Source organism: Bos indicus x Bos taurus, chromosome 28 (genome assembly GCF_003369695.1).
Source record: "Bos indicus x Bos taurus breed Angus x Brahman F1 hybrid chromosome 28, Bos_hybrid_MaternalHap_v2.0, whole genome shotgun sequence".
NCBI lineage: Eukaryota > Metazoa > Chordata > Mammalia > Artiodactyla > Bovidae > Bos > Bos indicus x Bos taurus.
In genome coordinates, this window is record NC_040103.1 from 42,649,943 (window position 1) to 42,667,553 (window position 17,611).

Genomic DNA, 17,611 nt, shown 5'->3' on the forward strand with positions numbered 1-17,611 from the left:
GTCACTCACCCCCAGCCCAGGTCTGCCTGGGTTGAGCCAGCAGACCAAGGGGAGGGAGATTGACTTTTCCTCTCCAGAAAATAAATGCATAAGGCTGGAACACAGACTCCGTGTGAAAAGGAATATCTGGTTTTTTTTTTTCATATCAAGAGATCTGGGGTGTGGAGCATTGCCTGGCACCTACTAGATGCTTCAACAATATTTCCTGACTAAGTAGGATGATGAAGACAGAGCTCGTCTGGAAGGACAAGCAGGACTTGGTGAGAAGTCACGGAGGTTTCTTCCAAAAGGGGAAGAGGATGCTAAAGGATGGATGTCAAGTAGCAATGTGACTTGGCAAGGGCTGGTAGGCTCCTGGAGGAGAGGGTAAGCCCCTCAGAACTTGATCAGCCTCGGGTACTGCTCAGCTGGCCACTCACCACCCTTCAGCCCGGCCCAGTCTAACCCAGAGGTTACCACAATTGATCCAGGCAAATACAAGGTCACCGGGGCCTCTCCAGCCATCAGGACAAACTCCGGCCTGGAGAACTGAGGAAATAGGCAGAGTTACTCTCAGTAAAGAAGAGAAATCAAAGTCAAGTTCCATAGGGCTGGACTCCCAGCTTCAGAACTAAGCTTCTCCCATGGTTTCACCTCCTCCTACCCACTATCAGCCTTCCCTTCCCCAAAACCAGCAGGAAGCAAGTTCCAATCAGATGGGGTCAACTGCGCTGAGGCCCTAGCTAGGCTAGGCATCTCGGAGCAGATGTCTTAAACAGGTAGGTGTGGCTTTGGTGATGTTCTGGCTCTTCATTTGAGTGTCCACTTCATTTTAAGTGTCGTAATTCATGCATCACCATATAATCTCTTATGTATCTCAAAATTATACGACACGTTGTGTGTATAAATATATGCACCAAGAGTGTTTGAAAACAAAAATACTTTGGGATTTAGATTCAAAGTAAACATTTCACCTTGTTCTGGATGTTGGGTCGGCAGTGTGCCTGAGTATTTATTCTCAGTATCACAGTACTTCATGTTCATAGCACACCTGTGACCCAGGAAATGCCTTGATGCCATTATTATTTATACCCAGCCATCATCCTGTGGGGTGCACATTCTCAGCCCCTTTGCAAGAAGCGGAGGTTCCAAAAGGTTAAGAAATTCACCCAAACTAACACCAGTGAATCACAGGATTCGGTGGGCCTTTTTCTTTAAGATTTTTTTTTTAATGTGGATCATTTTTAAAGTCTTTATTGAATTTGTTACAATGTTGTTTCAGTTTTATGTTTTACTTTTTTGGTGACAAGGCATGTGAGATCTTAGCTCCCCAACCAGGGATCAAACCCACATCATTGGAAGGTAAAGTCTTAACCACTGGACCTCCAGGGAAGTCCCTAGGTGGGCCTTCTAATGTGTCCCCCAAGGGTACCCATCAGGACTCCTGTCTCAAGAGGCCAAAAGTGCAGCCATGGGGTAATGCATGTCCTGAGAGAGTTGCTAGTATTATAGAAGCATTCGACCCCCATCCCTCCAAGCTCATGAGGACCTGAGAGTGGTCTTGGAGGGCAGCAGGGGCTGGAGCAGAATATGGCGCTCATTGCCACACAGGAGAGGATGTCCTGAGGCTATGCTAGGCTCCGCTCATCCCTAATTAGTTGAGCACATCAGGAAAATCTCTTCACAACAGAAAGACAAGCAGACAAAGCCTGCTGGGGGCTTCAGGGTCTGACATTCCCAAAGGGCTCCTGATGCTCAAACAGAAGGCCAGGCAGAGGCGGCCTCATCCGTGAACAGCCTGCTCTGGAGGGCTTGTCACAGATCCAGGGGTGCCTATCCCCATGGCCCCTGTGGCCTTGTGTGGTTAGTTTTTCAGCTAATGTCAGTATCACACGTGGACGAAGGGGTGCTTTTTATCTAAACACTGAGAGCGGCTCTGACTGCTGGTGCCAGGGCTGTTTTGGGCAGAAGGTACAACCTGGGACCATGCCTGATCTCACCCTCCAGCCCGGGAGCTGGCCCCTCAGCAGAGACCAGACTGCCTGCCAGGAGTCTCGGGTCCCCGGAGCCATGAGCAGGGGCCCCCCGACATGGTCTCTCCTGTCAGCCTGGACTTCCCAGCGGGGCAAGCCGGGAAGCTTGAGCTCCAGCTCCCCACACCATCCAAACTCCCCTGCTCCTGTGCCAACCAGCCTGGAGAATCTCTCTCCCGAACTATCCCACCCACTCCTTTGCTTCCACATGTCACCTGTTCAGAAGGCCCTTCCAAGCATGTTCAGCCCCGTCAGCTCTCTGACCACCTCCTTTGTTCTGTCCCCACCGCACATCAACAGCTGTGAACTTCCTGAACGGTGGGACCTGGTACCTTCAACCTGCTATCCTACAGAGTTTATAGCAAGGCCACTCCATAACACCTATCGCCCTGGATTGCCAGGTTGGAGGTTATTTCAGTCCAGCTCTGTAAGTCTCAGCCCGGGGAGGCTGGCCCTCAGCAGGATCCTGCCCATTTTCATTTGCTGTGTCAGCCGCACACGACTCCTCTCTCACACCGCCTGTGGCAGTGCCCTTCGATCCTCTTTGCTCACCTTTCCCTTTCTTTGCAAAAAACCCCTTTGGGAAGGAGTTGCCGGCTGTGAGTTTTCCGGGAGAGCAGAACCGGAGCTGAGCCGTCGGCCTTCCTGAAGGTCTGGGGGAACTTGAACTGGAAGGGCGCTGGCCAGCAGTCAGAGAAGAAGCAATAGTTAACAGTGGAAATAGCTTCCCTCTAGGCTGAACGGAGCCTAAATTCCTAACACGGAGTCAAAAGCTAAATAAATCATTGTTTTTAACACTATGTTTTGTGGTTGTTTGTCGTGCAGCTCACGTAATGTAGACAGTCTCTATGTAACAGCACGCTGTTTCCAAACTGAGCCTAACTTGGTTCCTAGAGGACAGAGAACACCCTGACGGGACAACTGCCATCAGGTCCCTCGTCACCCCGAATCCAAATCTGCTTAAACGTGGCTTCCTCACCTGCCACTGGAACAGGGTCGGGTTGTCCTTGAAAAGCAAGAGACTTCTCATTAATAATCAAAAAGCCCCGGTGGCTCAGACGGTAAAGCATTTGCCTACAATGCCGGAGACCCGGGTTCCATCCCTGGGTCGGGAAGATACTCTAGAGAAGGAAATGGCAACCCACTCCAGTACTCTTGCCTGGAAAATTGCATGGACGGAGGGTCGCGACACGACTGAGCGACTTCACTTTCCCTTTTCTCATTAATAATCAAAAAGAGAAGAAGCAGGGTTCAGCCGCTTCCATGCCAATACCCAACCCCAAGCTCACAGCTCTGTGCCTACCTGTTCACAGCGAGGCTACAGCGACCGCGTGCTGAGGTGTTCAGTCCGGGCTCCAGGGAGCTCTGGGTCTCTGTGCTTCTCTCTGAAACTAACCAGACATCATAGTGAAAGGCGCCGGCAGAAGCAAATAGCACAGTTTTCTTGCATTAAGCAACTTAGGGTACGGATATCAGCGTCACGACTTCATAGCCGTGCGATGTTGACAAAGTTGCTTGAACTTTCTGTTTCCTCATGCAAAAACGCAAACAGAAATAGCAGTCACAGAGGGTGGGGGGAGTTTGGGAGAGATAAAGGCTAACAAGAAAGAGCACTTTGTTTTAGGGACGACAGACAGCAGCATCACTTTCTTTTTCGAATCCCACATTCAGTTGAAAAGTAGAGAACAGGAGAAGATTGGAAGATTATTCTAAATGCCATTCTTCCAACACACTTAGAGCAACAATAAAAACTATCTTTACAAATTGCTTCTCCTTTCATTCCGCCTAGAAATCAATTAAAGGAAAAATTTTTCTTTCATGATGTTTGCTTAAATTTGTTTTTATCAACTCGGACAGTTAAAACTCAATATAAAAAGAGTCTACGTTGGCTATAAATAACTCAGCTAAATTATATCTCCAAGTGAAGCTTTCCTCAGGACACCGGAGGAGTCCTAAGCTCAGTCCCTTCTCTTCAGGGGCAACCTGGAAGAATGGGGCTTGCCTGGGCTTTCTCTGAGCCCACAGCATGGACGTCAGGCCATGAAACAACAAAAGGAGCAGGAAACGATACAGTGGATATCATCGGCCTACCCAGGGAAGGCTCAGGGTGCTGCACCCACCTCTGCAGCGATGCGCACACCCCAGAGCCCACGCCGCCTGGCTCTCACAGCTCGCTTGATGCAGCCTGTTCCTGAGCAGGTGGCTTCTGTCTCGCTGCCCAGAGGAGCTCTCCTCCACGGCCCTCCTCTCCACCTGACGGCCAAGTGCATCACACATCCACATCCCAAGGTCAAGAGGGAACACTTACATAAAGACATACAGCCTGGCTGTCAGTTTGAGTCAATGTGGAAGAGTCTGTCCTTCACACTGGGAGTCCAGCAAGGAGTACAGTAGCCACCAGGGCGGGCTCACCCACACGCTCGCCCACCAACCACACACTCGCCCCCACCCCCCAAAACCTGCCCACTCACGCACACCTGTGCCTTGGCTCACACGCCCCCACCACAGGCCAGGGTCTCCCTGATGATCGCCCTGTGCTTCCAGGACTCAGAGCTACATCGTCTCCACCTCTAAGCCTCTCCACCTCTGGCCTCTCCATAACCGCTGATACGAACGTCTTCTCATCAGCTCCCTCAGCACTTTGCTCACATCTGCCTCTATCACACCACATTCCAACAAACTCACTTGCTTGTCTGCCGCCTGCGACCTCACTGTGTGCTTCACACACCCCTGTAACTCACCTAGCTCGGTGCCCCGTTAGAGCTGAGTAAGTGATCAAAATCACTTCACAGTGTTCTGGTGACGATGCTGAGCGTCATCACAGTGTCCGTCAGGGCACAATGGCACACTGATGGAAGGCAGGCTCTAGTGTTTTTCAAATAAAAGAGCCCCTCCTTCGCCACTGAATCCTGCGGCTCAGTGGACAGGAGTAACGTGTTTACACCCCAAGAGAGAAGTTCAAAACAGGAGGACAGGTTGGGAGAGGCAGTTTTTGACTCTCTGTGGGCAGCTTCCCCAGCTACTCCCTGCTCTCCACCCACATGGCTCCTTGTTAGTCTTGGTCTCAACTCTCCAACACGCCCCCTACTAAAAGGGCAGCGCTGCACAGCTGGCACCTCACTTGCCCCACCTGAGTCCCAGCTCTGACCTGGCCTCAAGGGGAACCAAAGCTGGTCCGATTCCTGCTCTGGAGCTACCCGTGACACCAGGCTGAGGCCGTCTCCACCTGAGACCACCACCTTACTCAGCTTGACCCACCCACACATCCTTCCATCACTCCCTCTCCTAGGAGCACCTCCCCAATAACTGACTTGCACAAAAATGCCCTGACTTTGCTTCAGGGTCACCCAGCCTAAGCCAAATGCTTAGTATGTGCCAGACCCCTCGTTAGGTGCTGGAGAACACACAAAGGGTGCAACCACACAGCGTGGCAAGCAGCACAGCGAGACAACCACAGCAAGGGGCCCCCCTGCAGGCATCAGATGGCAGAGGAGACGGAGGGACCAGGGACCACGTGGCACAGGCAGCGAAGGCTTCTCATGTCAGGCCTAGATTTGAATTTTGACAAGAGAGCTAACTCATGGGTCATAAATATAATCATTTCAATGCAAAGAGGCTCTTTTAAAGATCGCAGAGGTCTTGGCCACATTAGAAATCTAGGCTCCCACAAAGGTCTTCACCAGCGCTGCCCAACAGAACTGCAATAACAGGAAAGTTCTGGATCCTCCCTGTCCAGCATGGCCCTCGCCAGCTGCAAGTGGCTAATGAGCACTGAAGTGTGGTAGGTGTGACTGAGGAATTGAATGTTGTATTTCCTTCTGATGAACTATAACTTAGCTCATTTGAGTTTTAACAGCTGCACATGGCCAGGGAAAGGCCCCAAGGTTGAAAAGCACAGCTCCACACTGACCTCAGAGATGGTGCCCAGGACCAAGCCGACTAGCTGTCTGACGTGGAGATTGGCAGAAGTTGGGTGGACAGCTGCTTCTTCCCAATGAATCTGACAAGCTTCCAGGACAGACTGCAGCGGCAGCCTCCTGCCAGGCTGGTCTTCGCACATGGTCAGCAAGATGGAGTGCAGGGGTTGGCAAAGCTGCAGGGGCTGGAGAGCGGGGCAGCCCTGTGAGAGGCTGACAGAGCTGCAGCCACGGAGGGCAATGTCCGGTCAGGCATGCCCGGGGACCAGCAAGAACGGATGTTCTCATTAACTAGACAGATGCCCACTCCTTCTGCGTGGCTACTTCACCGAGACCACAAAATGCAGAGCAATTATCTCTGCACCAGCTGTGTGCAGTTTTCTGCTCTCTAATCTGGAACGCCCTTTGGTGCTTGGGGAGCCCAAACACATGCTTAAAATCCCTACGAAAAACAGGTGCTTGACAAAGTGGATTTCTGCCTATGCAAGGACCCAGATCAAACCAGGATCAGCCTTTAACTCACATTCACTTGGGCAGCCTATCATTTTCTCAGATTATTTAGGTGGTGCTTACTGGGTCTTTCCCCTAGTATGTGAGCTCCAAGACCATAAGCACTGTGGCTTTTTCACTTTGGAATCACCAGTGGTAAGCATAAAGTAATAATTGTTGATTGAACTTCATGTCACATGAACTCATCAGGCAAAAGGAAAAATGGATATTTCATTAAACACTTTCCTCATGCGTTTAAGTGGCCACCATTTATATGGAAAGGGTGCCAAGTTCAGACTCACAATCAGATGTTTTTCTAACGCTCATCCACACTGCAAGTCATTTTTCAGATGAAGGCTGTTCTAGCATTTTCTGCCATGGAGCATCAGCTGTGAATTTCTATCCTCACATGGTTGCAGACTGCTGAGTCCTACACTCATACAGCACGTCCGAGGGCCTCTAACATGCCTAAACTGCACAGCTGCTTGAGATACAAGGTGGGAGACAGTCCCTGTCTTCAAGAGGTTCAAACTCTAATGGAGAAGATGGTCACTAAGAGACAAGCACAGTGCAGGGAGACAAGGGCTTTGATCTTGGGAAGTACAAGACAAGGTCATAACACAGAGGAAGGCACTCGGCCCATCATGGGGAGGGAGGAGGGAGATGGGGAAGCAACTTGAACTAAACATCAAATAGCACACTCGCATTGATTGGGAGAAAGGCGGGAGGTGAGCCACAGATGGAGGAAGCAGTGGGGGCAAAGGCTGGCACGTGTCTGGAAGGAAGGGGACCACGGGCAGAACCAGGCCCAGGGCAAAAGGACAATGCCCTTGTTCAAATGGCTCAGAACTTTAATGCAGAGCATTAAATCAAGTGTGGGGCCCTTGCAAGTGCAGTGTGCTATTATGTAGGCCACACACTCTGTGCTGAGGAGTGAAGTGCAACCCCCTGGGGAGTGGAGAGCTGTGAATAATTCCACAGAAGAGGAAGGTGGCCAGGTCTCTGGGAGCACCGGAAGCACTAGAATGTTGAACTGGAGAAGACAGGGGTGAGATGGAAAAAAGGAAGGGAGGAAGGAAGAGAGAAGCCAAACAGACTAGATAGAGTTCTCCAACGTGTATTCTCATCACACTAGTTTCCACAAAATAGTCATAGTGTCAGATGAATATTTACACATACAAGCAGACACGTATGTATTCTGTGGTCAAAATTTTTATAAAATGCTATGATAAAGCTTAAAAGTTTCTGCACTTTAAGCCTTCTCAGAGTCTCTAATAAACTACTCTGATAAATCTTCAAGAAGAAGACATTGTAGGGAATATTTTCCCAGATGGATTAAGCACAGAACCCTTTTTCATGGAAGCATATCACTTCAGTAAGGGCTGCTTTAAGAACTTTTCTATAAATTGGTATCTTCCGCATCTATAAAATTCTCTAGCTTCCTACTTCCCCTGGACTAGAGTGGCATATAAGCCTTATCTTGCTTGCCAATCCCAAATTGTGGCTGCCTGGAGTGCCATGTCGAGTAGGATTCTGAGGTTCTTTCTGGATTCAGCAGAAGCAGTTCTTTAAAATCAATTGGCAATCCTTCCTAGAACCCAGGAGGACAGAGTGATGGTGCATAGCTCAACAGATGTGGTCCCTGCCCTGGGGAAATAGACTAAATAAATCCAAAGACATCACCTGGCAAGACTTTGAGAATCCTGTTCACAGACCTGATTTGATGGAACGTGAAACCCTGCTGACCAGTAGAGAGTCATTCCCAAAGAATAGACATGCATCTATCCAAGAAAAAAAGCACATGATTAGATTTGTCATTTCTGTTATTCCATGGTCCTGTAAATGAAATATAATCTATTTTCATGTGTGGCAGACATTGTTGGCTGCCTAGCCTAACAACCATCTGCAACTCCTTTAAATATTGCTGCATCTTACTCTAGAGACTAAAAGTCTCAGTGACCATGACACTCATTTTTTGTGAAAGACATGAAGTAGGGGAATTCTGAAAAAGTTTGTTCTTTACTGTCAACAGGAACATGTGCATCTGGTCCCATTCTTTCCCCCCTTGTTTCTGTCTTGAACACTGATGTGATACATGGAATCGTGGCAGCCACCATGTGACCATGAGGCAACAAGCATAAAGCCAAATAGTCAACAGCGAAGGAGGATAGAATGAAAATATACAGCTTTAGTAAATGATGACATTCACTAAAGCTGATGACCAATCTCTTGACTTCTTGTTACATAAATAACTCATCTGTGGTTCCAGCCACTATATTTTAGGCTTTTTTGTTTCTTGTAGCCAAAACTGTCTCTACATGACAATCTATGACTCAGCCTGATTAAGAAGCATCATATGTTGTCAGAAAGCAGCATGGTATAACATCTCCATGGAAAAACAAAAATCACCACTGATTTGACATCCAGAAATAATCGATGCAGACATTTATTTTTAGAACCTTGGGCATGTGTGTGTGTGTGTGTATGCACAACTAAGATCACATACATGTAAATATATATACATATAATATAAATTATAATACATATAGTTAATTACTTTTCAAGTCATTAAGCTTCTACAGTTTCATTGTAATGCTGTCTTGTTTCATCTCCTCTCTCACTGGACATTTAGTTTGTTTCCAGTTTATCCCTAATGTCAACAATACAGATAAACATTGGTGCAGCTACATCAATCTTTACTCAAGCCTTGGGATACATTCTATTTGAGGATTTGTTGGGTCCTTTTAGGGTTCCTGCTACCTGCTGCAAGACCACTTACCTATAGTTCTTCCAGCACTTCCTTTTGAGTATTTATAATAAGCTGATTGATTAGGTAATACTACCCCCGCTTTACAGATATAGAACCTGGGGCTCAGAGAAGTTGACTTGTTCTCACCTAAGAGCTAATAAATTACTGGCAAGACAGCCTGGGAATTTTTAAAAAATCATTTAAAATTCATTAAAACATTTGTTAAATCCATTCTGCTTCAGTACTCCTTGGGGCTGAGCTGGGAGCTGGGGATGACCTGGGACCAGGCCCTTCCCAGAGGACAGGCCCAAGATGCTGCAGAGACAACATGTGCCTTACCTGAGATGCACCAAGCTGCTCATCATTGCTCTGTCCCTGTAGCAGTTCAGGGGCCTTGAAAGGAGCTGCCTCTATATGGGAAACATGGTCTTGGAAGGAAAGACTTCCGGTCGCAGAAAGCAAGACTGACCAGGGGCAGACCACATAGTTCGAGGAATCTGAAACCAAGGCAGTGATGGGGCTGTAGAGACAGGGCCACCATCTGGAGCACCATCTGTGGGAGTGTGCCCAGCAGGTGTCTTCCAAAACCCTCTCTGAGATGAACTGTAAGCAAGACCCAGGGAGTGGAAGGAATTCAACCCTGACACGTGCAGGCACAGGAGCATGTGTCACAAAATGTGGCTGCAGCAGTGGCTGGGAAACTAGTAAGCACATCCAAGTTCACAGGTGGCCCAAGAGTCTCAAGGCAAAAGGTAAAGAGCGATCAAATCGACTTGGAAATTAGCACAAGTCTTATTTCTCTGGAGTCAATTTAGAAACCAAGGCAGCTGGTCTTCTGAACATACTCTAGCTGTTCATTAAAGCCTCCAGGGCAGGGAAGAGGAGTGAAGACTAGGAGGAAGACGTAGCGGTAAGTACAGGTGCACAGCCTCCCTTCATACAGCACAGCCAGGGTCCTCACCCTGATTGCGTATGTGTGATCTCCCACATGGGGAAACTCCACCGCGGGCTGGCAGGAGTGTGAGCACTGAGTGTTAACACTCAAGTGTTTGTCCCAGTTATCAGTTCAGTGCCTGGAAACTGCAAATCCACGTTTCAATACCTGCTCTCTCCTTTGACTGCAAGAGTTCTCGCTTTCACTGCGAGAGTAATGTACAGCTTTCTCAGTAGAGGGCGCTGGAGAGACATTAAGGGAGGCGGGCTCTCCTGCTGTTTCTTTGGGGTTAGCGGCGTGTGCATGAAGAATGACGCTCTGCTCCTGCACACGCCCTGGACTCTGGGTCCCTAGGCCACCCCTCGGCCTGACCTTGTGAAGTGATCGCTTCGCAACCCTATCTCCAGAGACAGCAGGTTCCGGGCCTCCTGCAGGCATTAGCTCCTGGAGCTGTGGCTCATCTCTGCCTGCCCACATCCGGGGGGTCACCCTGCCCCCGTAGGCGATGCCTGTACCGTGAGTGTCCCGTGGCTGCAGACACCCATAGCCAGGTAGAGCAGAGAACTTCTCCATCATCGTGGTCTGCAAGCACAGCTCCTCCAGCAGATCTGAACCCCAACTTGGAGAGGGGGCTTCCCTTCAAAGTCTGTCCCTCACTGGGTATGCCCTCAGTCCTAGGAGACCATGTCAATCTTTCTCATATCTGACGGTTACTCCTCTATCTTAGTTTAACAATTCTTCATATTAACCTCCCCTGTTTAGACCACTGAGTGTGTGGGTTCTATCTACTAACGGTTGCAGCATCTGGCAGGGGATGATGTGGGAATGCCAGCCATCCCGGTGATTGCCCCCTGCCTCCTGTCTCTGATTCTGCCCAGGCTGCCCAGGTATTGGGAGAGCCCCATAGAGCTCCCAGCCTCTCTCTCCCTAAACACCATGTCTGGAAAGGCTACCGTACCAAGGCAAAAAGACTTTCTTCCAACTCTGTGTCATTCCATGGATCCAAGAGACAGGGCAGCCCTCCCAGAGCAGCTTCATGGGAGTGGGGTAGGGGTGTCCCGTGCCTGCTCAGTCTAATCAGCCTGTCACCTAGGACTGATGACACACCAGTAAGCTGTGTGGGAAGCTTCACATTCAACTCCCTGTGACTCAGCTGCCCCAGACACACTCTCTTACCATCACAAAGGTCCTCCAGGAGCCGCTCAGTTGCCAGGGACAGGAGGGACCAGATGTCCTCCTCAGATAGAGCTTCACCCCGGACCTGGAGGGCACTGGCCAGAGTCACAGAGGCCGGGCTCATACCTGCAAAGACACACATGTGGCAGAGCCCTGGCATCGTCCAGGAGCTTATGTGACCATGCCAGCCTGTGCGGAGTCCAGCCCCTCTGCAGCACAGCCCCATGTTTTGCCACGTGTCCCCAGGGCTGGGCTCAGGGCCAGGCACACAGGAGAAGCTAAAGAAATGTTCACTGGGAGGCTGGCTGGCTTTGGCGGGTTCTCAGTGAATGAGCACTTCAGTAAATAAATAAACTCCCAATTAAGGGTTAAGTCAATAAATGAATGAATGAACAAACCATGAGAATGGCTCCCGCTGAGCTGGGCATGCGCTGTCACAGAGAGCTTCCTGCTGGGGACTGTCTCTCGCCTGCTCCCCTCTCTGTCTGGGAAAGTGGGTTAAAAACCTTTTTTGCCTCCAGTACGTGATTCATGTCTGCTCCTCACTGGCTGCCACATGCAGAGTTGGATTTGGCTCCAGCAGCAGCCCTGTCTCTAACGATCACTAGCACCTGCCCAAAGGGCGAGAATCACTAGAAAGAATACTAAGCCCTGTGTTTTGAAAAGGTGCAGACTCACAAGAAGGCACGGGCCTGATTTGCTGGAGGAGGAGGTAAGGAAGGAGGCTCTCCTCTTCCCTCTCTCCTTAAATATACTCCTTTAAAGCTGACATTTAAATGTCTGTCCCCCTGACAAAGCTGCCACCCACTAATCTCCAACGTGGAGAGCCCCAGGTGCCGTGGCAGTGGGAAGAGGCCAGGCAGGCTTTCCCTAATCCATTTACGTCACTGATCTCCTCCACAGCTGAGCTCGGAGGGCGGATGTGCAGAGTTGGGGGTGGGGTGGGGAGCACGTTATTGCCCCGCCATCCCTCTATCCAACATGCTAATCCAAGCTCTCCACTTGCCAGCTGCTCAGCTCTCTACATATGCCTCTAAGACCAGCCTCCTGCAGCCTCAGGAAGAGAGATGGTTTCCCAGAAGAAAGTCTGGCTTGTCCATCTATCTATCCCCTGGGGCGAGAAGGGCATTGCAGCGGGACCTAGACGCTTTCTGTACGTGATGTTATTTATCACAAGGAATCTGTGAAGAGGAACTGTTGATCCCATTTACAGGCAGGAAAACAATCCAAGGGAACCCAAGAAAAAAATGATGGAATCAAAGCTGAAGTCCAGGCCCTCTCTTGTCTTTCTTTTCTTTTTTCTTCCTCCGACTTCTTTCACACTTTTCTTAGGACTCATGGACTAGGCATTCCCACTGTGCCACATTTTTCTAAATCTTTATAACCACAATGAAAGGCTGCTTAGTAAAGGAAAACCAATGGGACAAGATATTGATTCTCAAATAGGAAACGAGACCTCTGAATATCAAAATCAAATATCTCACACAAATATCAAATATGGTTTTTTCAAGTTATTTTATGACTAGAAGAAAATTGCATTAAATGTATAGAAAGGCTGCAGTCATTAATTAATACCATCTTTTCAATATGGTAATTGAATGGAGGAAGGGCAGACTTTTCAACAAATAGTACTGGATCCATCATGAAAAAAACTCACACATTATACAAAAATTAACACTAAGTGGATTATAGATTAATGTAGAACATCAAACTGTATTTTTTAGAAAAAATACAGATAATATTTGGATCTAGGACTAGGCAATGGGCTCTTAGACTTGATACCAAAAGCACAAGCAATGAAAGAAGAAATTGATACATTGGACCTCATCAAAATTCAAAGCTTTTGCCCTCAGAACAGTGCTGTTAAGAGAATGAAAAGACAAGCTAAAGACTGGGTGGAAATATTTGAAATACGTGTGAGGTGGTGAATGTCGCCATGTCTGCTTTTTCACTAGATATATCCTGTGGCAAAATTCTAATATCACCTTTTGAATAGCTGCAATTGAGCAGAAGAACAATATTTTGCCCATCACAGGTTTTTGTTCAGGGTTTTAAAATAAGGAGGCTGAAAGTGGGGAATTAGTGATTATTGCACATAATGTAGATGACACTTTCCAACCCACGTGAATAGGAGGAGCTAAATATATATGCTGTGTGTATCCACATTTGCAATTTACTACAAACCAAGCAGAGACAAATGAAAAATGCACACACTATGCAAAAGAGGGTAAGACAGGGACTTTCCTGGTCGTCTGATAGTTGAGAATCCGCCTTCCAATGGAGGGGATGTGGGTTCAGTCCCTGGCCAGGGAACCATGATCCCATATGCCACAGAGCAACTAAGCTCATGCTGCAACTAGCAAAGACCCAGTGCAGCCAAAATAAAAGTAAATACATTAAAAAAAAATTAAACGGGGGTAGGATAGTGCCTAGCACAAATAGGCACTATATGCATAAGTATTAACTTTTAGGATCATTACTGGGTAGCACCAACCCAATATTCATAGGGAATTAATACACTGTATGGAAATATTATAAAAGTTATTATAGTTATAGATGTTCTTAGATCCTAACAATTCTATATTAAACAAACCAACACATTGAAATTTTCCAATGTGTTAGCTGGCTGTCCCAATAGCCAGCTAAGAGGGTTTAGGCATCGTTGAATGAGATTTCTGCTCCTATTTTAATTTTGGAGCTTCCCTGACAGCTCAGTTGGTAAAGAATCCACTTGCAATGCAGGAGACCCCGGTTCGATTCCTGGGTCAGGAAGATCCACTGGAGAAGGGATAGGCTACCCATTCTGGTATTCTTGGACTTCCCTCGTGGCTCAGCTGGTAAAGAATCTACCTGCAATGTGGGAGACCTGGGTTAGCTCCCTGGGTTGGGAAGATCCCCTGGAAAAGGGAAAGGCTACCCACTCCAGTATTCTGGCCTGGAGAATTCCATGGATGGAAATGTATTTACCATCCTGTCTGAAAGTAAATTTGTTCACGTGGTAGGTTTGCCCTAAAAATTCATATGTTGTGTCTCCCGCAGAAGGAACACAGCACCCGCTATAGTCTTACAAAGGGCTTAAACCTGAGTCGGGTCAGGTCTCTGTATCTGACTGCCATCTTATGACCTTTAGAGGGTAAAGAAGATATTGAGCTACACAGAGAGTATGCCATCACAAAATCCATACTTGGGAAGCTGGGTCAGTCAAACTATCTGGGTTCTTCAGTAAATAAATTATGTAAAAAAGAAGGAAAAAAATAAGGGAGAGAGGAAGGGAGAAAAAGAAAGGAGAAGATGAGGTAATGGAGTGGCAAAGTTAAAAACCTCCACAACCCCTCTCCTCCATAAAAGCAGTGAAGAAACACGCAGCCTCGTAGACACTGTGAGGGTCAAAGCATAGTTGTAAGCTCTTTCAAAGCCCCATAACCAGAGAGTTGTCATTATCTGACCTGTCTGACAGTTCTTTGGAAAGCCCCTCTCATGATGTTTGCTTTTACTTAACCCAATTCAGAGTTTGCCCCATGCAAGCAGACTTTTCCCAGGGGACATTTCTCAAAACGAGTCAACAACAATTGTTTAACGTTGTACCTGCTGGAGGTAGCAATAACAGTTGGGCAAACAGCAAGCTAATTAAAAAAAGTCTTGAAGAAACTGGGAAGACTTCTCTGACATTTCAATGGCTAAGAATCCATGCTTTCACCATACGGGGTGTGGGTTCCATCCCTGATCAGGGAACTAAGATCCTGCATGCCATGCCGTGCCACCAAAAAAAAAAAAAAAATTCTAAAACTGGGAAATGCAGTGACCTTATTTATCTTTGAAAAGCTGCAAAATATCCCTAGAGGCTAAAGGTCACATGTGTAGATAGGGCTGTGTACATGGCCAAGGTTGTAAAACATGAAAAGGCCCTAAACACTCACCTCTGGCTGACCATGAGACTCTGAGCAAGTCTAAAGTGAGCTAAGGCAGAGTGTCTATGCCTGACTCAGTGTTGAAGGCACGTTCTCACATCAAACAAAGCCCTTCAGTGAAGACTGGGAGAATTGTTGGTTACAAGCCCTTAGAGAAATCCTTGTCCAGTCATTAGGTACCCTCTAAATTAACTGAGTGGAGACTTCAGCGGCCACACAGAACAAAGAGTAGAGACTTAGAAAGTTAATTCAGGAAAGTAAATAAGCTAAATGGCATACGGGCTATGAAACACTCATCGTCAGCCTTTCGCCAGCATGCTGTGATGCCTCTGGGCTTTTCTCCAAGTTTTTCTAAGTGGTCTGGTGGGCGAGTTCATGCTACTGCTGTATCATGGACTAAAGAGGGGGCTGTTAACTGCAAAAAGGATGGAGGGATCCAGCCATACAGATAAGCCTAGTCCCCCTGTCAGTGAGGATGCTTGGAGAAAGTGTCTAGCCAATGAGCATGCCCTAATGGGGGAGTTCCATGGCTGCACCCTCATCTCTCAAGCAGCTTGCTAAATCTCACCTCCACTGCCTGAGTCCTCTGTATCCACTCCATTCTCTGAAGACTTCTGTGGTCATGTAATAACCTAAAAGTCTCTTTTTCCACCTGAAACCCCGTTGCCCGTTCAGAAGTCTCCTAGGGCTCCCTTCCATAAGTTCTCATGCTGTAATGCATCTCTCCTGCCACCTTCCAGCAGCCTCACACTGGGTCTAGCTTGGCACAGAAGCGCCATCCATGACTTTGCTCTTTAGTGCTTCTTCTGCCCCCTCACATGGGTGGCGGCAGCCCTGAGCTTCATCTGTGATGTTGTTCCCACACCCTTGCCTCAGCCATCCCTTTACTTAACAAATATTTATACATTATAAGCCCTGGCAACAAATAGAATAGTAGGTCCGATAGAACATCCTACCCTCGTGAGGCTTATATCCTAGGGAGGACGGGGTTGGGTGGAGGGAGCAGTCAATGAATAAGTAAACAGATAAAATTATTCCACAGAGAGAAGACTAGACAGAACAAATAGACAAGGGGATGCTCTACAGCATCCTGTGGTGTGGGGACACCTGCTGTTCAGTCACTCAGTCGTGTCCAATTCTTTGTGACCCCGTACATGGCAGCACTCCAGGCTTCCCTGTCCTTCACCATCTCTCTGAACTTGCTCAAACTCGTGTCCATAGAATCGGTGATGCCATCCAACCATCTCATCCTCTGTTGTCCACTTCTCCTCCTGTCTTCAATCTTTCCCGGCATCAGGGTCTTTTCCAATGAGTCAGCGCTTAGCATCAGGTGGCCAAAGTATTGGAGCTTCAGCTTTAGCATCAGTCCTTCCAATGAATATTCAGGGCTGATTTCCTTTAGGATAGACTGGTTTGATTTCCTTGTTGTCCAAGGGACTCTCAAAAGTCTTTTCCAACACCACAGTTCAAAATTATCAGTATTTATTTAATAGCTTGCAGCAGAAATGCAACCCAAGCTGCTGAGTATGGAGCGGAACTGAGGGAACGACAGTGCCTGGGGGCTAGAGTGTAACACCTTATCTTCTTGAAGCCCCCACGCAGAGATGGCTTTTCTCAAGGGCAAGGCTCACATCTGCCTCCCACCCCCTCAGGAAGAATCATGTCCGAGTTACCTAGACAGCTGCTGAGTGACAGTCACCAGTGCCAGCTGGCGGATCAAGGCAGCTACCTGAGGGTGTGCCTTGCTCATTTGTTGCCATGATATTTTACAGTGTTTATAAAGTGCTGGCTTCTAAGGAACTAAGGATCTCTACTAATCTTAATCACAGACTGACTGTGTAATGGCTTTTGAGCTATGGGATTTTAATCACGTTCCAATATCCTGGGCTCATTTCCCTCCCCTCCCTCACCCTCTGCCAAGGCACCAATGATGATCTCTGGCCTTGAAACATGTGTAGTTGGTATCATTCACAACCCTCTGCGATGCCCTAGAAGACACCCCTGTATTGGGACAGAACTTGGACCGAGGTGTCTGGAGTTTCAAAAACTACAGCCTAGGAATAGAGGGCATAAATGTGGAAGTGAGGGCAGCAGAGGAGACCTGTCCAGTGGGGACAAAGCACAGCCTCTGGTCTCACGGGGACAAGCCAGTGGGGGAATACACCCTCCAGGAAACTCTCCTTGTTACTTCAGATTCCTGGTTCCCCCTAACTTCCTCAGCATTCTTTCTCATTCTCACTGTCCCTGAAATGCTGTCCTTTATGACTCTATCTCAGATCCTCTAATAGTTTCCTGTGGCTGTAATGATAAGTTACTACAAACTTGGTGGTCTGTAGAAATTATTATCTCAGAGAAACCAGTTTCATGGGGCTAATACCAGTGTGGGCAGGGCCACACTCCCCCTAGAGGCTCTCAGGGAGAATCTG

General features: G+C 47.9%; 1 protein-coding gene across 4 annotated transcripts in view; it reads right to left on the reverse strand.

Annotated features, from left to right (window-relative positions):
• The window catches only part of FRMPD2 (FERM and PDZ domain containing 2), a 104,340-nt gene that overhangs the window by 57,809 nt on the left and 28,920 nt on the right, over positions 1-17,611 (reverse strand). For 3 of the 4 annotated variants that reach the window (XM_027530798.1, XM_027530797.1, XM_027530800.1), the window contains exons 1-8: positions 11,278-11,419; positions 9,507-9,664; positions 8,134-8,199; positions 5,923-6,114; positions 4,133-4,265; positions 3,316-3,403; positions 2,565-2,691; positions 457-528 (exon numbers count right to left, since the gene is read on the reverse strand). In XM_027530798.1, coding sequence (XP_027386599.1) covers positions 457-528; positions 2,565-2,691; positions 3,316-3,403; positions 4,133-4,265; positions 5,923-6,114; positions 8,134-8,199; positions 9,507-9,664; positions 11,278-11,419 — 978 coding nt within the window. Of the gene's footprint in view, positions 1-456; positions 529-2,564; positions 2,692-3,315; positions 3,404-4,132; positions 4,266-5,922; positions 6,115-8,133; positions 8,200-9,506; positions 9,665-11,277; positions 11,420-17,611 lie in introns of those variants that run through there. The other variant, XM_027530799.1, reaches the window with a different exon arrangement.